The sequence below is a fragment of the Hyaena hyaena genome, unplaced genomic scaffold (genome assembly GCF_003009895.1).
Source record: "Hyaena hyaena isolate Hyena2069 unplaced genomic scaffold, ASM300989v1 scaffold_678, whole genome shotgun sequence".
Classification (NCBI taxonomy): Eukaryota; Metazoa; Chordata; class Mammalia; order Carnivora; family Hyaenidae; genus Hyaena; species Hyaena hyaena.
In genome coordinates this window covers 191,415-214,658 of record NW_024081305.1, presented here as the reverse complement: position 1 = coordinate 214,658, position 23,244 = coordinate 191,415, and the positions used below count along the sequence as shown (strand labels likewise).

Here is a 23,244-nt window from a genome sequence, read left to right as displayed (position 1 = left end):
GCTTGTTGTCTTTTTTCCCTTCTAGTAAAGTTTTGCATCTTAGGAATACCACTAAGTGATAACGTGCCCTATGCATCACATCAGCTTTCCTTATTTAAACTATTTTATCATTTTTCCAATATACTCAAAAGTAGAAAATAAGCCCCCACTATACACCCATCACCCAGAGTCAAACATTATCAAGATTTTGCCACACTGGCTTCATCTTTTTTCCCTTCTTAAAAAGTTTTTACCACTGGGGCACTTGTGTAGCTCAGTCAGTTAAGCGACTGACTCTTGGTCTCAGCTCAGGTCATGATCTCACAGTTTGTGGGTTTGAGCCTCGCATCAGGTTCTGTGCTGACAGCACAGAGCTTGCTTGAGATTCTCTCTCTACCTCGCCCTCTGCCCCTCCCCTGCTCATGTTCTCTTTCTCTCTCTCTCTCAAAATAAACAAACTTTAAAAAAAGTCTTTACTAAAGAATTTCAAAGCATTCAAACATCATGTTGGTTTTTACCTGTAGGTACTTCAGTGGCATTTCCTCAGAGAATGGACCAAAGATGACCTGAACTATGAATACTAACAGGGATCCTTTACCAAGAGGAGAAATAAGTGGTAAATGGATGTAATCTGACTGTCTACTCCTGCTGGAAGTGGTTCCAATCTTTCTGGAAGTCATAATAAAAGGTTTTCATTCGTGTATCTTGACAAATGTAAGCATTAAAATGATTACATTGCTAACTGTTTCAAAAGACTCATTGAAAGGTTAAAGACTACTTTTCATCTGATTTTCCCTAATTTGCTCTGTTTACCTCTCCATCATGCTGTTTTACAATCTGGAGTTCAAAGAACTCATCCTCTTCTTCTCCAGTGAGTGTAGCATCCCATCCACCAGCTTCCGGGTCATCAAGATTATCCTGGGAACTGAAATCATCAGCTAAAAGCAAAGAAGTTCCATTAAATACAGAGATCATCTGAAAGGATAACCCTTATCAGCTAAATTTCAATGTGCTTAGTATTAAAATTCTACTGCCTCAAATTTCATTTGCTTTTGGCTCTAAAGTCTTACATGACATGGAAGAGGACCATTAAACAGTTCACAGTTCTTAGAGATGGACAGACTCTCAAGAAATTATCTTATCCAATCTCCTGCCTTTATGCTTTATTTTACATAGAAGGCAAATGAAGCCAAGATACCCAAGAGGTTATTCAAGGTCAGCCCATAAATGTTAATGATAGGATTATAACCCAAATTCCCTATCTTTGAGTGCATTGAAGAAATGAGAAGCGAGAGTAATTCCAATTATCTGACAGTTAACTTCAACAAAAGAATCAATTGGCTACATGAGCCAGAAACTTGGAGGGTTGCCCCGGGGCCCTTTAGTTACTTAGTTCTAAGCCTTGAGCTCCCAACCCCCTAACCATCTTAAGCTTGTGAGTTACCACAAGTAAGAAAAGATACCAAAAGTATCTTTTCTAGTATGTGGGCTTGTGTGGATCAAGAATGGGCAAAAGGCTGAACAAGCTCTTGACCATGTCATGGAATATCCATACAAACAGGTCTTCTATAAGCTTATTCTTTTCCACTCTTACCCTCCTCCACATACACACATAAGCACACACAAGAGCACCTCACCTGTCTAGGAACCTCACATAAGAATAGGCTGGAGTAACCCTCAGCATACAAGGCTCAAGAGAACAGGTAGGGTAGAGTTCTGTGGCAAAACACTGAAACCCCATCAAGTGAACAGACAGTGGAAATGGCTAAGTATTATTTGCTAACTCTGTGCATATAATAATTTTCCATATATCTAAATAAGTTAAGTAGTACAAAATGCTAAATACCTCAGATATAATAACTCACATTCAGAAAGGTGGAAGAAAACCACTGAGGACATCCAAGCTTGTCTATTTAGGATAGTTAATTTTAACACATGGTTTTTAGATATTTAGGAATTTAACTGCGGGCTTCTAACTTATTTTTAGCTTTTTAATCTATCTTTTCATTTTTATTTTCCTTCCTTGGACAGAGTATAGGTAAAATATAGCCACATCCAAAATATTTTACATGAAGGAGAAAAATATCAGAAAAAATTGACAGGTTCTTATAATTAAGCAATGCAGGAAAGGACATAAGAAGTCACAGAAAAACTGAGAAATTTATTAGATAATTCTAAGAAAACACCAGATAAAATAAAGCATGCTACATAAGGATCTCTTTCCAGAGAGAAGTCTTTTCTTAGGACTTAAAGAAGAAAATAATTTTAAGTACAGGAAAACACTACCACTACATCCTAACCTGATGATGATGATAACAAGGTATATGCACAACTGTATGGATTATAGGATGAAATGTGAGAACGCACCTTGATGAAACATACTTATCACTACTACAAAAAAATATTCTTACAGAAAATTCATTCTTTGTCAAGTATCAGTATCCCTCAGCATACATAAAATAGACCCTAATCTTAGGCTTACAGAATGGCCTAACTGCAAACTTTATTAGAATCCAAGTGTTACTTGGACATTAATTTGTCAGAGGTAAGCCTTCAGAAAGCACTTCCTAACTTACCATTTAAGTCAAGGAATATAACAGGAATGTGTGTTTCCATCCCAGGAACTGGGGTCCTAAAACATAATGAACAAAGAGCATCTCGAATAAAGCAGACTTTCTGAGCAGCATGTACTTTGAGACACAGTGTTAATCCACACTGAGAATAGTACAGGTCAAGCCAATAATAGCTGTGGGTATTTGTTATTATTTCACATCAGAGATGCCCCTAAACTGACCTGTAACTGCTGTTGCTTTTCATTGGTGCTCTCGTGTATAATTATTATATGTTCTGATACTAGAATTCAGTCTTCTGTTTATAATACAGCTCCCTTGTTTAAAGTTACTTTCTTATGAAATTACATACCAAAGGGCCCCATATGGCTTAATTTACTATTTTTAATTTCGATAAAGTGGCACAAAACATTTGCTGACAGTACAGTTTAAGCCAGCACCAAAACCAAAAACTCCCAGAGATGCAATTTTATTATGACCGAATGGTCTCTTAAGGGAATGACCCAAGTAATTAACATATTAACTTTTTTTTTAATGCTAAGTGCAGTGGTATTAAATATTGATTTAGATTCTCAGAAATCTTAATTACATGGGCCAATAACAATATTATTTAATAAAACACAGTTTTAGGCCATAGTTATTCCAATTCATGAAAATAATTTAACACTTCCTCTAATTCAAAAAATTTTCCCCTGTGCTATGATGAGTCTTCCATTAACTGAAACACAACCAAAATTCATACAGAAAGCAGGCAGCTCAGTGCGCAATCTGGAACATCAGAAGACATATGACGGCATTCATACCATTCTGCTGGGGCCCCTGGAATGCCACTGCCGGCAGAGGGGACCATTACTGCATTCCGCTCCTCAGTCAAGGTCAGCCTCATCTCTAGAAGTTGAGCTTCACGGTCAGCATCATCCTCTGTTTTATCTAGGACGTCAGGAATGAGGATCAAATACAGATTTCTCACTTGATATTTACATTCTGTCTATTGCATCAAAAGGATTTCCCTGCTCTTCAGTTACTCGTTTATGATGGTTCACCAAAAACTTATTACTTCTCTATTTTAGAGTGATAAAAAAAAAATCATGATAAAAAATGAACTGTAAGAGGATGACTGTACTCTTACAGAAAAGCCATCTTCGGTATATGGTAGGCCAACATGGAATCAGCACATGAATAATTCCACCCAGAGTTGAGGGATTCAAGTGCTTTTAGATAAGAAATCAAAAATGTTAGCACCCTCCTTAATTTATTTTTGAAGGACAGTGTTTACATACTATATTTTCTCTCTTTGTTGGGGGTGAGGGGAGACCTATAGGAAGATATCATTAGAGTTAAATAAATTTTTTTCTGAAAGGATATGACACAAATAAGAAACATTCCTATGGTCTTGCCATCCCCATTACTGAAGTGTTCATCTACTTCTAATTTATGTAGCTGCAAATAGAGATTAATTATGCACAGATTAGGGGTGGGGAGTAAATATTCAATTTGCTTTTCCTACCATGTTTACTGACAAGCTTTTGCAGTTGTTGATCTAAGTATTCCTGACGTTTTGTTAATGCATTTAGCCATTTTCTACGCAGTCTCTCTAAATCCCGATCCTGGAAGAAAAGGAGGGAAATTATGGCAAATATAATGGCAAGACAAAATACTTGAAACCAATGCTCTATCTACCTTACTCTAAGTCTTCAGAACTGTAAAGTATTACACATTAATATGTTTATCAGCAGTACTAGTTAACACCAATCATTATTCAGAACAGAAAGTTTCAGAAATCAAAGAATTGTTGTTCTAGAATGAGACAGCTTCTGAAAGGACATTCTCTGATACCCAGAACCAGTTTTATTTCTATTGGTTCAAGGGGCAGAACTCCAAGACTTACAACTAAGATCTACAAAGTCCTTTGCTGGATAAGAATCACAAATACTGGAGCGTCTTGCTGGCTCAGTCAGAAGAGTATATAACTCTTGATCTTGAGGTCGTAGGTTCGAGCCCTAAACTGAACATATATATTACTAATACAAAAATATGTAAATTTTTTAAAAATCACAAATACTACTCAATAATCTTCAAATTTATATCCCTGGGAACCATCATAAAAATTCCTCAAATTTCTTAACTTGTTTCAGCCTTCAACATGTTTCACTAGTCTCTACAAACAACATGTAAATGCTTCTCTCCCTTGTTTTTTGTGTGTGTGGGGTGGTTTGGAGGTGAGAGAGGGCGCTATCAACATACTAAGGACACTACCAGTCAACACCTGACTGTATACCAATCTCACCTCATTTCCTTTTGTAATAAAGTTAACAAGACTGGGTAGATCAGTGGAATGCTGAGGATACAGTGTGTATCTGGGTTTCACTAAGGCACTTAACCAAATAGCTCATGACATTCTTGTGGACAAGATGTAGAAATGTGCAATGAATCTACTTGAATGAAATCATAAATGACTGAAATATCACATCCAAAGAACGGTGATTAATGGAATAATGTCAGCTTAAAAGAAGTCTCTATTGTGTACCATAGGACTCTGTATTTAACCCTATCTGATACAATATTTTTATCAGTCACTTATAGGAAGGCAGACATTTTTATCAAATTAGAATGATGCAAAACCAGGAGAGTGACTACACTGGATGACATAATCAGGATCCAAAGAGCTCTGACAGTCCTAAGCAATGACTAGCAAGACTAACACGATAGAACTTGACAGACATAAACAAAATCTTGCAGGGATTAGGAAGGGTGGAGGGGGCAAAACCAAACCTTGTGACTCTTGGAAGTAGGGAAGGCAGACCTGGTTTAAAAGATGGAAAATACCTAAGCAGCGTGGCTTGACAGAAGCTCAGTATTAGACAGCTCTTAGAGGGAAAAGGGTGGGTGACTCTACTCAAGGAGAGAAGGAGTGCAAGGAAAAGGATCAGGAGAAATGAATCTGTAGGATGGGGAGCTCCAGGTTTGGAAAACGATGAAAGTCACAAATGATTTCTTATACATAAGTCTACAAAACTGTTTTAACTTGAGAACAGCAATATTTGAATCAAAATTAATTGTGTAATTATAAAATAAAAGTATAGTAAGAGTCAGGAATGTGTACTTCCGTGCTTTAATCAAGCTCATTTGATGAGGCTAACAGGTGTTTTCTTACCTGGTAGCTGTCCATGTCTTCCTCTTCTTCCTAAAAAATATATTACACCATAAAGAAAACAATTATTTTTCCAAGAATCAGGCTCTGCTCAACAACCAGAATCTTTTCCTATACTTTATATTTTCTAATTTAAAGAATATACTGTTTCATCTCCCACCTATGCTCACCCTCACTCTTGGCTTTATAGTTTTCAGAAAGTTGGAGTAAAACCTTAAGCTTCTCATAGGAAAGTGAAGAACACACATTTGACCTTTTCAAGAACCAGTACAATACTTTCCCTGCTGGGTTTATAGTCCCACTCCCCAGGAGAAATCAAACACCTGCTGGCAAATAGTCTTTACAAGCCAGTAGGGGGTTTCTGTAGAAGGGTGGGTGATGGGGGAAGTTAATCACTAGTAGGCACCTGAGGAATTTCTGGAGGCTGAGATGTCTTAACCCTCAGTTTGCCATGTACCAGGCAAAACCACAGCCTAGTTCAGGTACACTGATTTCATGCAAAAGTAATACAGAACAAAAAAAATTGATGCACAAATTACAAACTCAAAGGAGTGTTCACGGAAGGCAGTTTTTGGCAAGTTCCAAGAGTCTCTTATCGGAGCGCCTGGGTGGCTCAGTTGGTTAGGTGGCCAACTTCAGCTCAGATCACGATCTCATGGTTCCTGGGTTCGAGCCCCGCATGAGGCTCTGTGCTGACAGCTAGATTAGAGCCTGGAGCTTGTTTCAGATTCTGTGTCTCCCTCTCTCTCTGACCCTCCCCTGCTCAGGCTGTCTCTCTCTCTCTCTCTCGCTCAGAAATAAATAAAACATAAAAAAAAAAAAAAGACTCTCTTATCTCATTGGGTCTGTCACCAAGAATATAACTGGCACAGAAACAGACACTTACATGAAAGGCCTCAAGAGTCTTGGGGGATCTGAGTGTTCTAACTTTTACACATCCAATGCCAACAGATAGTATACATTCTTCCATCAGTGGTAAAGTCCCAGATTCCTGCACAGACTTCACTTCCACTTGGACTCTCCGGGACTGTCCCTGTATCACAGACAAATTTAAGTTTCTTAAAATCAGTTTAATTTTCAAATATTTGGTTTAGAGAGACCCCTACAGGCAGATGTTGAGAAAGCATTTAACTTTGGAGACCCTATCTCACCACATCTTGAAGTAGTAAACTACAAATTGAAAAACTAATCAGGAAAAACAATTTACCTTTTCAGCAAGTAGAGAGACATGGAGTATATGCCTTGCATATTTTTTCAATAAAAATAAACATGAAGAGAAAACATTCTAACAAAGGAAGTACAAAAAGGAAGGGACAACCAAAACTGTCCAACTCACTTATCATCAAATAAATGCCAATTAAAATAAGGACAATACACTTTTATTTTAACTTAATAAACTAGCAATTACATTTTAAAAAGGCAGTTTTCAAAATTGCCTAAATGTTATAAATCAGGCAATTATGTACATTGTTGGTGGAAATATAAATTGGTAAAGCATTCTGCAAGACAATTAGCCTTAAAAATGTAAGTATCCTTTGGCTCAGTAATTCAACTTTCTAGGCACCTGTTCCTAGTAAATAATCACATATGCATATAAAGATATTAAAATAATGTTAATAACAAAAAACTATATATAATAAATGTATAATATTGACTACTGCTTAAACTACAGTATATAAATATAAAATATTTCTACAATCATTAAAATATTGCTGTAGAAAAACATATATGATATATTAAACTAAAGAGTATGGTAAACAATGTTAATGAGACTTAAAAAAGAAGAGATTATAGAAAGTATGATCTACTTTTAAAAATAAGCAGAGTAAGAAGTAAGAAATGATTACCACTGTCCTGGCTTCACTGCTCTAATCCCAAACAATTTAAAACCATGCTGCCAAATGAAGAATTGAACAGAGAGAAGCTGTTTCTTCTTAAACATATTTTCATAATAAATACTACATGATCCTATATGTTTACAATGAAGTAGTATTTTAAAATTCCCAATATTCCCAAATTACTGACTTCAAATTTAGCTTATAAATTTTAGGGATGTAAAACGGAATTTGAACAATGAAATTTGAATATACAATTTTAAATCAGTTACTCTTCCCCTCTTCTATCAGATTTTTAATTCCCAAGAGCTCTGCGTTATCAGGGAAATCAACTTGGGCAATGATCAATCCGAAGGCTAGATTTTAAGAGATGGGTTACAGATGTCTTTTGATTTAATATTTTCCAAGGACTATGCATCACATATTTTGTGGAAAGAATAGCCCAGAAAACATTTTAATTGTCTAAAATAGTTTAGTCATTTCAATTAGCTACATTTGTTTGCTTACTTCCCCAGGACAAAAGTAACCTACTCTCCATGGGTGACCACATGTGAAGGATGAAGTACAGGCACTATGTGGGGAGAGGGTTCAAGGTAGGCAGAAGGAAGAAAAGGAGAGAAAAGACCTGGAACAGCTTACTGTCTCACAGAAAAGCTTTGAACACTATACTTAAACTAACAGATTGAACTTCGTGTAACTGCTTATATTTGAGCTTTTACAAGACTGTCAGTTTTATATGATGAACCTAATTGGTTCTCCTCTGCCACTTTCCTCTTTGAGAACAGCACGTTCTGGTTTTTAAATATATTAAATTCAAGTGAACCTACCATCTAAGGCCCCCTATGAACTAGCTGCCACATGTTTCCATAACCTCCTCTGTCACTGCTTTCTAGCTCTTCCTACAATATTACCTTCTACCCACTTACCTAATTCCAACTACTGCATCTTTATTCTTGCCATTTATTTATGAAAAACCTTTCCAGCGTTTGCTCTACTGTTTCAGTATCCAGGTCAAGACCCATACCCTTCAGAAAGAGCCCTTCCTGATGAACTCAACTCATCTTTTAACACTTTTAGTAAAGGTTGTCAGAAATATGACAAATACTTATCTATTCTATTTACACCAAACCACAGGAAATTATCTGGTCTTGCCTTCCAGGCAATGAGTTTCTAAGGCATCCAAAGAAGATGTGTGTGTATGTATATATATATAGCTGTAACAGATGTTCAGAAAAAGATGTTCCTCACACCCTTGAGAATCCTATTTTATGTATATATCTGATGTTATAATTTAAACTAATTTCCTTTTGCTTTTAGATCTTTGCCCATGTATGAATGAATTTGCTAATATTTGTTTGCTAGGGTCAGAGAAAAAGTGCTTATCACCTTTCTCCTTCTAAAACAGTCAGAAACTTAAATATTTAAGCAAACTTTCTTTTTCCTTTAATCTCTTCTCATATTTTGCTTTGAATGATTTCAACATTCATTTCTCAAAAGCTATTCCAATACTTTACTATTGTTCTAAAGTCTGGAAACTTTTAGGGACACCTGGGTAGCTCAGTTGGTTAAGCATCTGACTCTGGATTTTAGCTCAAGTCATGATCTCAGTTTTGTGAGATTGAGCCCCAGGTTGGAAGCCTGCTTGGGACTCTCTCTCTCCCTCTCTCTCTGCCCCTCCGACACATGCATGCTCTTTCTCTCTCTCTCTCAAAAATAAATAAATAAATAAAGTATGGAAACTACCATAGAATACAATATTCTACTGAATATTGAATTAATGTAAGGTATAGCAAAAAAACAGTATTTCCAGCTCTTATATGTAAATTCTATTAAGATATTCTCTCTGTAGCTGGCAGCGTAGACACTTTAAAGATTACAGTCTGCCTGCAGTGAAGTGAAATTTCCCACATATTTCTCGGCTGTATTGATTTCTAGCAAATATTCATAACTACTCAGCTGCATTTATTTAACATCTCCTAAGGTACCATAGAAAGATACTTATTTGTCCTCAGATCCTGGCAAGAGCTCCTAAAACTCTCAGAACCTCCTGAGTGATAATGATTATAGGTGTATCTTTCAATGATGCAACTTTAAATCTTATGATCCTTGGCAAGCCCCTAGATAACTTCAGGAGAGGGGCCAGTAGTCAAAAACAAAAAACAAAAAAACCGAAGCCTTGACTATAAGTCTGGAACTGTCAGCTCCACCCCAAAACCTCAGGAGACAGTAGAGAAAGGACGGAGATTGAGTTCATCATTCATCAGTTATGCCTACATAATGACCATCCATAAAAACCTACAAACAATGAGGTTCAGTGAGCCTCTGGTTGGTGAACAAATCAAGGTGGTGGGAGGGCGGCATACACAGAGAGAACACAGAAGCTCCTTATCCCTCCTCCCATACTTTGTCCCATGCAACTCTTCCATCTGGCTATTCCTGAGCTGTATTCTTTATTTAAAAAACAGGGAAATAGTAAGTAAAGGGGAGGAAAGTTGGGCGAACCCTGACTTTGTAGCCTAGTTGGATAGAACTGAGGACCAGATACTTGCAACTGGCATCTGAAGTAAGCGCAATCTTGTGCTGAAGTCTGAGCCTTTAAACCTGTGGAGTCTGACACTAACTTTGGGTGAACTGAGGTTTCAATTCAAACCAAACTGAACTGTAGGACACCCAACTGGTGTCTACAGAGAATCAGAGAATTGGGTGGTGTCCAGAGGGAAAAAAGCCCTTTTACCTCCCCAAGTATTAAGCACTGTGCTTCATGTACAGTATCTCTAAACCTCACACCTGTTCTACAAGGAAAGGTTCTGAGAAGTGACTGACCTTGCTTACAGATTTATAGCTAGGCCGTGGGAGACCAGAACTGAACCCTGGCATGTTAGACTGCGAAGTGCCTGTTCTTTCTACCATGTCACAGTGCTTTTCCATGTCTTTATAAATATTCTGATGCTGCCTGATGTTTCTATTGTTGCCCACAATTCAGTTCTAAGTTGTTCTTTCAGCTTACCTTTTTTCTTACGTAAACCTATCAGATGCTGGTTTTAAAATATTATAAATAGTAATATTTTTTTTCTTAACATTTATTTATTTTTGAGAGACAGAGACAGACAGAGCATGAGTCAGGGAGGGACAGAGAGAGAGAATCCAAAGCAGGCTCCAGGCTCTGAGCACAGAGCCCGATGCAGGGCTCGAACCCACGAACCGTGAGATCATGACTTCAGCCAAAGTCAGACGCTTAACTGACTGAGCCACCCAGGTGCCCCACACAGTAATATTTTTTTAAATGAAAGAAAATAGACATGAAGTAGGAGACAATTTTAATACAAAAAATGGACTTGGCCAGTCTAGATTTCATTATCACTAACATTTCTGTTAATAGGAATCCAATATTAAGCTTTATGGTGCCAAAGAATTTAATGTTAACATTCAGAATGATAATATTCACAATTTTGTTACCTGCCGGAGTTGAAAGATTCCTCCTGTTGGCACATCTTTTGCAGAAATCACTTCTACAGGGCAGTATTCACCATTCTCATTCTGTTCCAAGATTTGGACCCAGAATTCCACTTTTCTGGTGACTTCACTCCATCTAGGAAATAGGTGAAGTTCTTGGAAAATCATACATTTCTAGTTCAACACAGACAGCTTAGGATTCTTCACATGACAACTAACAATGATAATGACCTCCAAACAGAATAATTCAGTAGAATGATCTGATTCAGTGGGTAATATACAAACACATACTAGCACATATAATTAAAAGCAAAGTTAAACAAATTTAACATCCGAACCAGAAATAGTTCTTTATTTCATTGATAACAGGGAGCTTGGGTGACTTAGTCAGTTAAGCGTCTGACTTCAGCTCAGGTCATGATCTCATGGGTCATGAGTTCCAGCCCTGCACTGTGCTCTGTGCTGACAGCTCAGAGCCTGTAGCCTGATTCGGATTCTGTGTGTGTGTGTATCTCTGCCCCTCCTCTGCTTGAATTCTGTTTCTCTCTCAAAAAAAAAAAAAAATAAACGTTAAAAAAAAGATATAATTATAAATCTATTTCAAAGTGGTTATTCAAAAATCCAAACACGGTAATCAGATGTACAGAAGCAAGTACCATGATTATCTTTTCATAGATAAAGGTAGTGCTATATATGCTTTAGTAACTTGACAAGTATCTTTGCTTAAGTTAATAAAAGAAGAAAAAAATCTCAATGTCTAAGTTTAGGAGTTGCTAAAACTTTCTACATGCAAGAAAAGAAAATCTGGTTCTCTTCTATAATAAGATGAAAAGCACAAATATATACTCTTTCAGTCATTCCCTTTCAACTCTTCTTTTTAAAAATCCTGGTCAACAAATAAGCCTGCCTCCTTCTATGACGGATGGCATTTCACACTTGATCTTAGCCAAAAGGCTGAGAAGCAATGACTGATGGCATTTCAAAAGAACTTTGAGCTAAAGACAAAATAAGTAAAACCTGAATACTAACGTATATCATGATCCATTCTCCCTCTAATGATTAATTAGAAGTAATTCAGAATGGGATGCCTGGGTGGCTCAGTCATTTAAGCATTGACTCTTGGTTTCAGCTCAGGTCAAAATCTCAACAGTTTCATGGGTTCAAGTCCTACATTGGACTCTGCGCTGGCAGCGTGGAGCCTACTTGGGATTCTTTCTCTCCACTTCTCTCTCTCTGCTCTTTCCCTGCTTGCACCATCCCTGTCTCTCTCAAAATAAATAAACTTTAAAAAAAAAAAAAAAGAAGTAATTCAGAATGATAAGCAACTACTCTCCAAAAATTCATTCACTTTTTATTCTTAACTACCCACACTTTTAACTTATCTTCCTTCACTCTTCCAAGTTCACTCCTCCAAGGAAGTTTAACTGTGCTTTAAATACCCTGGAAATAATACTATCTATCCCTAAATACTAGTAATGCTCAGGAAAAGGTTACCTTTATAATGGCAGTATTCTTCTCTAGCAACTCTTTAAAACTATAAATGGAATCAGATGGTATCTAAAATTCACCTGTCCCGAAGACTACGTGTTTTTGCTTGGATAATCCCCAAATCCCACAAGGCTGGGTTTTTCCGAGGATCATTCATCTTATGGCCATATACTTCAATTGCCAATGCCCCTTCTGAAAGATGCTCAATGAAGTCTTCAGTAATGTTAACAGAAAATTCCTGAAAGAAAATTACAGAAGAGGAAATACCTTCTGGTAACCTTATGATTACTTATACCTACCATCATCAGAAGTGTTTTAGTTATGTTATAAGACAGAACTGTCATCTAACAGGCATAATGAGTGCTCAGAAGCTCTAAGGTTCTTGACTTTAAACATAATTGTAACTCTGATTTTTTTTAAAAAAAACTTTTCACCTTGAAAATCTGTTGGGAAAGGCCAGCACAGTATTCTATTTTGTTAGCAATATTTGGGAAGCTATTTTTTTTTTTTTTTTTTTACAAATAGTTTATTGTCAAATTAGTTTCCACATAACACTCAGTGCTCATCCCCACAAGTGCCCTCCTCCATGCCCATCCTCCCTCCCCCCCACATCCATCAGTCCTCAGTTTTTGTCAGCATTCAAGAGTCATGGTTTGCCTCTCTCCCTTTCCCCCACCATTTCCGCCCTTCTTCTCCCCCTTGTTCCTCCGTCAAGTTCCTCCTAATCCTCCTATACGTGCAAACATGATATTTGTCCTTCTCTGCCTGACTTATTTCACTCAGCATAACACCCTCAAGGTCCATCCATGTTGCTACACATGGCCAGATTTCATTGTTTCTCATTGCCATGTAGTATTCCATGGTATAGATAAACCACATCTTCTTGATCCATTCATCTGTTGATGGACACTTAGGCTCTTTCCATGTTTTAGCTATTGTGGAGAGTGCTGCTATGAACATTGGGGTACATGTGCTCCTATGCATCAACATTTCTGTATCTTGGGAAGCTATTTTTAAAGTATAAATAATTATCTTAAGAATTCCAAGAAATGAGAGGCACATGGCTGGCTCAGCTGGTAGAGCATGCGATTCTTGATCTTGGAATTTTGAGTTCAAGTCCCACAGTGGGTATGGAGCCTACTTAAAAAAAAAAAAAAGATTTCCAGCAATGATCTACAATGTCTTGATATAAAAGTTATGACATGCAATAAGGTAACGGTGTTAGACTAACAATTTCCCCTAGCGTTTAGGACACTAATTATCTCCAATAACAGGAGAGCAAGAATAAATAATGATTATCAGTGCAAAAAAAAATCCACACAAATTTTAAAATTTCTCCTAATACGTCCATCTTTACAAGATATATGACAGCATTTTGCAATAATTATTAAGCTCTAAAATAGTTTATTTTAAAAAGTCACAAAATCCACACGTTCTCTTGATCTTTAACACACTAAAGGTATTTCTATGTTTTAAACAGATGAGAAAGAGACCTCTCACTTGAAAGAAATAAGATGGATCAACTGCGGTTCAGTAGAAAAAAAGAATAGATAGTCTGACCATCCTGGCTCTTCTAATCACTTGTCACAGGTAAACTGACCTCTCTGAACTGGCTGCTTCTTCTAAAACAAAAAAGCACTATCATCATATACAACTGTGGTAAAGATCAGATGAAGAATAATATAAACTGCCTAGCAGGGTATCAAGTGTTCATTAAATCTCATTATTGTCTCTTTTCTATCTTCATTTTCTCAAAAACACTAGTTTCTTACAATTTTTAGATGACAATCTCTCTAGTACTCGAGTTAACTCAACACACGGATTCCTTTGAGAAGAATATATATGGTTGACCCATGAACAATGTAAAGATTACAAGCACCAAAACCCCACACAGTCAAAACTCCACACAGAACTTTGGACTCCCCCCAAACTGAACTACTAATAGCCTGCCGTTGACCAGAAAGACTTACCACTAACATACACATTTTTCCAAATTTTTAATGTTTATTTTTGAGAAAGAGGGAGACAGAGTGCAATCAGGAGAGGGGCAGAGAGAGAGGGAGACACAGAATTCGAAGCAGGCTTCAGGCTCTGAGTTGTCAGCACAGAGCCTGACATGTGGCTTGAACTCACGAGCTATGAGATCATGACGTGAGTAGAAGTCAGGCGCTTAACTGACTGAGCCACTCATGTGTCCCTAAACAGTTGATTAACACAGATTTTGTATATTATGTATATTCTATACTATATTCCTACAATAAAGTAAACTGGGGAAAAGAAAATATTAAGAAAACTATAAGGAAGAGGTGCCTGGGAGGCTCAGTCAGTTGAGCATCTGATTCTTGATTTCAGTTCAGGTCATGGTCTCATGGTCGTGAGACTGAGCCTCAAGTAGGGCTCTGTGCTGAGCATGGAGCTTGCTTAGGACTCTCTCCCTCTCCTAATCCCCTCCTTGCAAGTGCTCTCTCTCTCAAAATATAAGAAAAATTTTTTAAAAGATATAATATTGATACCAAATTATTCAACAAAATAATGCTCATTTTACAGTTTTGTTTTTGCCAAGGTATTTAAATGTTGACCAAGTCTGGAAAACAAACTTACATTGCAGTGATCAAAGACAACCATGCATTGAGGCTCCTTGCTGACCGGAGAGGAGGAGGAGGTATCAACTTCGGGTGCAACAATTACTGGCTCCTGTTGGTCCCAGAAGTTATATTTGCAGAACACAAAGTGGGACAGATGCTGTGGCAAGCCAGTGGCTTGAAGTATTTTAACCTGAAGGAAAAGGAAGGCTCTATTTATTTTTAACTCAGAAAATGTGCAACAAGTCCTCTGAGTCAGAGATGGGCCCTAGTCTTGACCGTGTCGCCAACTATTGGTTTTTGTTGACCAAATCCCATTCATTCAGAGGTGCTATTTCTGCATCTGTGAAAGGGTGACAACAACTGTCATATTTAGTAAGAGGTTGACCAAAGGGTAACACGACATTGACTTGGATGTTTTCAAGTATCTACAGGCCAAATCTAGCTTCTTATAACAAAAACATCATCATCACCATCAATTTCATCATCATCATCTTATTATTATTATTATTATTATTATTAACAACTCAGAAATGAAAGTTCTCAAACATCAACACCATTCAATGATACGAATTTGGCTAACTATGGATATGTCATAAGAACATAAGAGTGTTGGGGTGCCTGGGTGGTTTAGTCGGTTAAGCGTCCGACTTTCGCTTAGGTCATGATCTCGCGGTTCATGGGTTCGGGCCCCGCATCGGGCTCTGTGCTGACTGCCAGCTCAGAGCCTGAAGCCCGTTTCGGTCTGTGACTCCCTCTCTCTCTGACCCTCCCCTGCTCACGCTGTCTCTCTCTCTCCTAGAAATAAATAAAACATTAAAAAAAAAAAAAGAACATAAGAGTGTTAAGAATGATGAATGAAGAACAAAATCAGCATCCATGCCAATAAGAAATATTCAGTAAAGGGTGAAAAACATTTATTTGGTATTTTAAAGAATAAAAAAGAATAAGTTCTTGGATAGAATGTTACATGCTACTAGAGGATTTTCTGGGAAAATTTAAAATGCATTGGGAATGTATACTTTGATTATCTGGAGGGATAAATAGAGGAGATTAAAGATGGTGAATGATGACCATCTCTGTACCAACTCTTACTGACTGCCTCCTCCACACAGATTCAAGGAAGAGATGAATCAAAAATAATGCGCCCTGGACTACAGGACTGTAGGCTTTTGTGATAACAACATGCAATTAGAAATATGTCTAATCCAGGGCACTTGAGTGGTTTGGTCTGTTAAGTGTCCAACTCTTGATCTCAGCTCAGGTCTTGATCTCAGGGTCATGAGTTCAAGCCCTGTTTTGGGCTCTGCACTGAGCATGAAGCCTACTAAACAAAGGAGAAGAAGGAGGGAAGGAAGGAGGGAAACAGGGAAGGAAGGAAGGAAGGAAGGAAGGAAGGAAGGAAGGAAGGAAGGAAGGAAGGAGGAAGGGAGGGAGGGAAAGAAGGAGGGACGGAGGGATGGAGGCAAGGAGGAAGAAATACATGTCTAATCAGACCAAATGTGCCAGGAATAAACACCCATAATGGATTTTAAAGCAGTCAAATATTCTAAATATTTCTTCTGGCAGGCAGTGTCAAGTTGATTTTTAAGCTGGAATTTTTGTGATAAGTTGTAACTTTCCAAAACTCCTCTATTATGGAAATAAATTCTAAAATTAATTGAGCAAAACTAAATTCCGATTTTATAAATGATTAGGGGCTGACTTTCAAGACTGAAGACTGATTATTTGTTATGTCCTTCACCTAGTCACTTCCTACATGTTGTATGATGCACTGTGCCTCCAGTAAATAAATTTAATAAAAATAAACTTGAATATGTGGCAGAAGTTGGTGTAGTTCAGCAACTACAAATATAAGCATCTTAACATTTCAGGAAGCATTAATAATAACACAGAATACCAAGCAAAGCAGAGGACTATTTTCTCCTACACCAGGTACACAACAGGTAAGCAATGGTGGAGAACTATTATTCTTCATTATTCCGAACAATGGCAACAAGACTTCGAAACTTTCAGATAGCAATTCCCTGGACAGGCTACAAAAAAGATAGACTAACTAATGTATTTTATTCATCCAAACCCAATAGAGGAATCAGGTTTTGGCAATTAATTTTTGTTAAACTTAAAAAATGATCATTTTTTCATTAAGTATTTAAAATTTTTTATTATATTCTTTAAGGTGAGACAATGCGGTGTTTGAGAAGATTACAAGATTTTTGTTGAACATAAATCTAAATAAAAATCTCTGTCACATGTTAGCTTCTGCTTTTGAGCAGATTAAATTCTTGGTTTTCTCAGGTTGAGATCTTTCCTATGTGAAACAGGACAGCTACCTAATGTTGGCTTGAGTACTGACCATACCAATGGAATGAGATGAAAAAAAATCGAAGCACTGAGCGGACAGATGTTCGATACATATTCTTTGTGATAAAATTCCATCGGAAAGCCAATTTTTTCTCTTAGAAATCAATCTCAATTTTAAGGTTGAAATAAATTAAAAAGATTTCATACGCTGAACTATATCTACAGGCAGCTAATCAGGAATAAGACTGCCAGGAATAAAGAATATCAGGAATGAGGAATATCCTGACATCCAGATCATAGTTTTTGGGTCTTTTTGCTTTTTAAGTTTCTGCATACAGAAGTCACAATCACCACAAGGTGTCAGAATATCACAGATTTCGACTTGACACTGCTCAGTAAAAAGTCCAGGAATTTGAGAAGACAAATTGTTTGGGGTTTTGAAATATACTAATTTAATTTGATGTAATTGAAAATACCAATTATGCGAATATGTGCACATTTATCTTCCACCACAGAAAAATAAATCCAGACTGCTTTTATAAGCTGGCGATACTTATCATCTAGTATTATTAAGTGTCCCAGGATGATTTCTTTTGTTTCTCTCACCAACATTTTGTTTATGGTCATATAGTCTGTCTTCTTCATTTTACACAAAAGACTATTTATATGCTTAGAATATGGTCTCTAAAAAACACTTCCCACTGAAAGGAACCAGACTCCTTGGAGAAATAGCTGACTCCAGGTCTGGGACAGGAAATGTCCAGGATGAAACTAGAATATTCACCACACCAGAAAGCAAGAAAGCTAGTGGCACAGTCTATGAGGGTTCAGGTTATGTCCAAAGGACTCAAGAGACAACTAAAGAGGAGCCCAAAGAGGTTTTGGGATCATTTGAGCTTCAATATAGGTAATAAATACAATGGATTGAAACACATAAAAAATGTTTAAATCGAAGAGTTCACAACAACATTTGGACTAAAAAAAAAAAAAAAAACTCACTGGCCATTTTTGTATGTTAGTGGGAAAAGCAATTAATTATTTTTGAAAATTTGTTTTTAAAAAAAGGAGAAAAGAATGGAACATTTACCCTGCCTTTCCTGTACAAACTGAATCCGTATGAACAAAACAGCTGCTATAATAGGAAGATTCTCTCTAAAATCAAGAGGAGAATTCTGTTTTTTAAATATAATTTCTTATCAAATTAGCTAACATACAGTGTGTACAGTGTACTCTTGGTTTTGGGGTAGATTCCTATGGTTAATTGCTTATTTACAACACCCAGTGCTCATCCCAACAAGTGCCTTCCTCAATGCCCATCACTTATTTCCCTTCTCCCCCATTCCCCCCATCAACTCTCAGTTTGTTCTCTGTATTTAAGAGTCTCTTATGGTTTGCCTCCCTCCCAAGAATCTAGAGAATAATTCTAGCTAATAAATGAGGGGTGACAGAATTATAGTATCATTCTTTCCTAACTCCTAATGAAATATTTAGGTGATGATCATCAATAATTGCTAATATCTCCAAAAGAAAAACAGACATAATATGACTTCTGATGGAAGAACAGATCACCACCTATAAAATGCCCTTGCTACACCCCTTCCCCATATTATCACATTCATACCTAACTACCAATGTACAGCCAACACATCCTAACACATTAAATAATGCCAATCAGCAAAATCTAGATTATGAGATAATACAAGACCAAGAAGCCAGTTTCTACTTTAAAGAAACTATAGGGTAAGAGAGAGAGAATAGGAGAGGAGCAAGCCAGCACCAGTGCCTAAAGATTAAGATTTAAGTGACACATCACACAAGCCAAGCCAATCAAGAACACTGACTGGGTAAATCAGGATATTAAGAAGTATTAATTTTATTTATTTTTTAATGTTTTATTTATTTCTAGGAGAGAGAGAGAGAAACAGTGTGAGCAGGGGAGGGTCAGAGAGAGAGGGAGTCACAGACTGAAACAGGCTCCAGGCTCTGAGCTGGCAGTCAGCAGAGAGCCTGACGCGGGGCTCGAACCCATGAACCGCGAGATCATGACCTAAGTGAAAGTCAGACGTTTAACCGACTAAGCCACCCAGGCGCCCCAAGAAAGTATTAATTTTAGATTATGGTACAATGGTTATTTTTTTAAGTACTCTTCTTTTGGAGATACATACTCACTATTACAGATGAAACATGATGTCTGGAATAGCTTCAAAATAATCCAGGGGAAACAGACAGCACAGAGCAGCTTGGGCATATGAATGAGACACGACTGACCATGAGTTGATAATGTGGAGGGAGGGTGAATAGGGATCAATAACATTTTTCTCACTACTTTTTTATGTTTGATATCTTCCATTAAAATTTTTTTGAAGCTATTTTAAATTATTTTTTTAAAGCTTATGTTACCCACTATATACTACTTTTTCAGTTCTGACTTTCCCAAGTGCAACTGTATCCGTATATGTTACCTTACTGATGGTAAACTTTTACAGAGTTGCATTTACTAGTCCATCACTTTTAAAAGGAGTCATTATTGAGTCATCAAGCCTATGTCTCAACCTTTGATAACCATACAACCTCAGAGAAAATGTTCTAGCATCAAGAATAATACAATAAGGATTAACCTTTTAGTGAATTAAGAATTCCCCCCCCCCCACATTCTGAAGTATCTGACTTAAACACCCAAGGCCTTCATACATACAAAGACCCACAGAAAGGAGCACATCTTTAACAGCTGTATGCAGCTTCCCTATAGCTCACAGCGAATGCCTCACTTACTCCTTTCGGCAGTAATTCCAATTCCAGAAATATTTACTGAGACATGGAACTGGACCAAGGATGGCTTATGAAATACGAGTTAAGTTTAGGCTTCCTTCACTGCATCTTTTAATGGCCGCCTTCTTACTTATATACTGGTCTTATAACCAGTGGATATCTCTTCCTTGAAAACCCTTTTAACTGGGTCCTACAGAGATTCTCAATTAATGACACACTGGCCCAACTAGAGTGTGCTTGGAAATATACAAGGGGTTTTTTTCATTGTTGTAATGAGTGACAGAGATGGCACTAACTACACTGATTGGGTGGGAGTTCAGGAATGTAATGACCTACTTAAGATCTACCTAGCTATCACCCATGAAAATACCACAGTACCCTATGGAAAAAGAGGTTTATATCACATGCTCCTCTGCTTCAAGTTCTCTCTGAGTCTCACTTCCAGAAATTTTCCTCAGACTTTACTCTCTGAATTAATTGTCACATGATATTGGACTCTTGTGTGTCCCCTCCACACACACACAAACTACACAGGTTGCCCCTGGACACTAAAAATCCTGTCTTATTCATCTTTATAGTCTCAGCACGAAGTCTGACAGATAACACTCGACAGTACTTATGAATGGCATGCACAGAAAGACCAGAAAGAGCAGGGTTTGAGATCAGCAAATGCTGGAATAGCACACACAAAGGCACAGGGGTAAGGGGAACAAAAAACAAGTGGAAAAACATGTGAAGGGTGACTTCTATATAACAGGAGCTTAGGAACAGAAACAAGACTGGGATAAATCTCTAGCATCAGCAGAAGTCAAGAGGTCCAATAGGAGGAAGAAATTCATGTGAAAAAAACCAGTGTTTCTCTACAGAGAAGTTCATATAAACATAAATCCATATAACTTTGGAGCAGAATCGCCCAGAAGAAAGAGGTGACTTATCTGAAACTTCACAGAGGAAGTCACTGGAAGTGCCTCACTGGTAAATCAGTATATATGATGAAATACGGTCTCCAGAATACCAATACTAAAGATTTATTTAGAGACAGGTATTTTAAAATTCAAAAGAGAACACAATATTTATTGTCTAAATGCCCACAATCCTCAAATCCACCATATGTCCACTACTTCTAAATTAACTGGGGCTTACCATGCACACAAGTCTATTCTCCTGGGCTTCCTTTTCACAGGAGAGATCTGCGGTGTCATCACCCCCAGCAATTCTTTCCCCAATGTCACCACTGATCCGCATCACCTCTACATGCAGCCGACCTGCCACCTGTAACAAGAGAGGAAAAGCAGGTACTCTTCCTGGATTTTGTTATTTCTCCTGTTTTATAGTCAAGTGGTTGCATTAATGGTAAATGAGAATTTAGAAGCATAAGTTCTAACAGTTACTTTCCCTCAACATACTTGGAATACTCACCACCAAGCAGACGGAAACACAGATATTAATAATACACATAAGTAACACTTATTATTGATGAAAAAGAGTCACAACAAAATACGGCCACCACCCTAATGTTTCTTAAACTTTTCTCGGCAGAATACAAGGCATGAAGAGAAAACCAACCTCTCCTTTCTGGTTGACAATTGGAACAGCATACTGTAACTTCACATCATAGAAGAGGGACTCGAGGAAGACATTTGCCACCCCAATGAGACAGTGATTTTCCTGCTCATCATAGAATGGATCAGCACGCTTGAAGTAGGACCGTATGACCTTTAAAGAGATTCAGGACATCGCAACTTCAGAAATCACTTTTTAAAACAAATTAATTCAACCTACTACCACTTTTTCATGGCCGCTAAGAAAGTCATCAAACTCAGCTTAAGTACAACACTGGATCATACCCACTCTCTCTTCCTCATGCCCATCAGAATGGGGATCAGCATCCTCCACCCATGATAGAGCCATCTCAGTAGGGCACTACTTTATTTCTTCTCCTTTATGTGGAAGTCTTGCCATGAAAATAGAGAGCACACACTGGCTAGAAAAAGAGGTCGAGTGTACAAAAGTGCTCCTCAGTCGTCACTCATACCTATGCCACTTGTTGCTGCCAAACCATAAGATAATGGTGCTGCTAACGAGAGCTGACATATGCAAGAGTGGATTGCTTTTTTGTAATTTGTTAATGTTGTTTTATATCTAGGCTGAAATACAAGAGAAATACAGAAGAAAAGAAAAGAAATGAAGGAAAAATGTCATCTAACTATAAAAAGCCAATTTTATGACAATCTGGAAAAATAAACATTTTTTTAAAAAAACAAGAGGCTAAGGAAGTAAACAACTCTATGTGGAAACAAGACTAGCAGTGTTGAAAGTTGTAAAAAATATAGATAATATGTATTTGTATTAAATATGCACAAGTATGTGGCTAACCTAAATGGGAAAACCTGCAACTTGCGGAGAAAGTTCCAGAGTACAGCTCTATATTATCCACTTTAGGATCAAAATGCCTTCAAAATCTGCTCTTAATAGTATAAATATTAAGGTATCACTGATGTTCTATTCAAAAAAGAGATACTGTAGGATACTATTTGCTGAGTTAGATGTGTGGAAAAGTAGGAAGAGAGATAATAAGGCATGGTCTCTTTCCTAAGTAAATTCCCAGTCCTGCACAGGAGCAGACACTCATGACAACTTCAGATGTCAGAATGGAATGTAAAGATTCTACAAGTAATCCACAAAATGGGGAGAGGAAAGAAGATTCTTGATTAGCAAAACAATTTAGAAGGTTAAAATAGGTATTATTCTAGAAAAAGGATTACTATTTTAGAAAAATGGGACAGTTCTTCCCTAAAACAGTTAGGCTCTTTCCTGCTTGGTTCTAAAATTGACTACTGGTTAGGTCATTTTTCTCAGACAACTTACTGGAGTATCTTCTTCACACTCCTTCCACTCCTGATAAAGGTCTCTCATATCCAGCAATCTGTTGTCCAGTTTTTCTAAAGACCAAATCTGTTTTCCTTTTCCTTTTCTTCTCACCTGGATTGCAGGCTCACTAAGAAGAGAGCCTCGCTGTAAAACAGTACTCATGACCATGTGAAACACAAAGATATCCATCAGGAAGTCAACCCTGACCATTCTCCACCCACCAGTCAAATGTCATCAACCCA

The 23,244-nt window shown here is 37.4% G+C and overlaps 1 protein-coding gene and 1 pseudogene across 1 annotated transcript in view; both read right to left on the bottom strand.

Annotated features, from left to right (window-relative positions):
• The window catches only part of KIF13B (kinesin family member 13B), a 126,934-nt gene that overhangs the window by 56,251 nt on the left and 47,439 nt on the right, over positions 1-23,244 (bottom strand). The window contains exons 14-25 of the mRNA XM_039217167.1: positions 23,000-23,146; positions 21,698-21,847; positions 21,275-21,403; positions 15,078-15,251; positions 12,557-12,714; positions 10,992-11,124; positions 6,587-6,733; positions 5,704-5,733; positions 4,057-4,156; positions 3,353-3,479; positions 2,556-2,611; positions 793-917 (exon numbers count right to left, since the gene is read on the bottom strand). Coding sequence (XP_039073098.1) covers positions 793-917; positions 2,556-2,611; positions 3,353-3,479; positions 4,057-4,156; positions 5,704-5,733; positions 6,587-6,733; positions 10,992-11,124; positions 12,557-12,714; positions 15,078-15,251; positions 21,275-21,403; positions 21,698-21,847; positions 23,000-23,146 — 1,476 coding nt within the window. The remainder of the gene's footprint in view (positions 1-792; positions 918-2,555; positions 2,612-3,352; positions 3,480-4,056; positions 4,157-5,703; positions 5,734-6,586; positions 6,734-10,991; positions 11,125-12,556; positions 12,715-15,077; positions 15,252-21,274; positions 21,404-21,697; positions 21,848-22,999; positions 23,147-23,244) is intronic.
• LOC120220161 lies at positions 11,784-11,954 on the bottom strand (annotated as a pseudogene).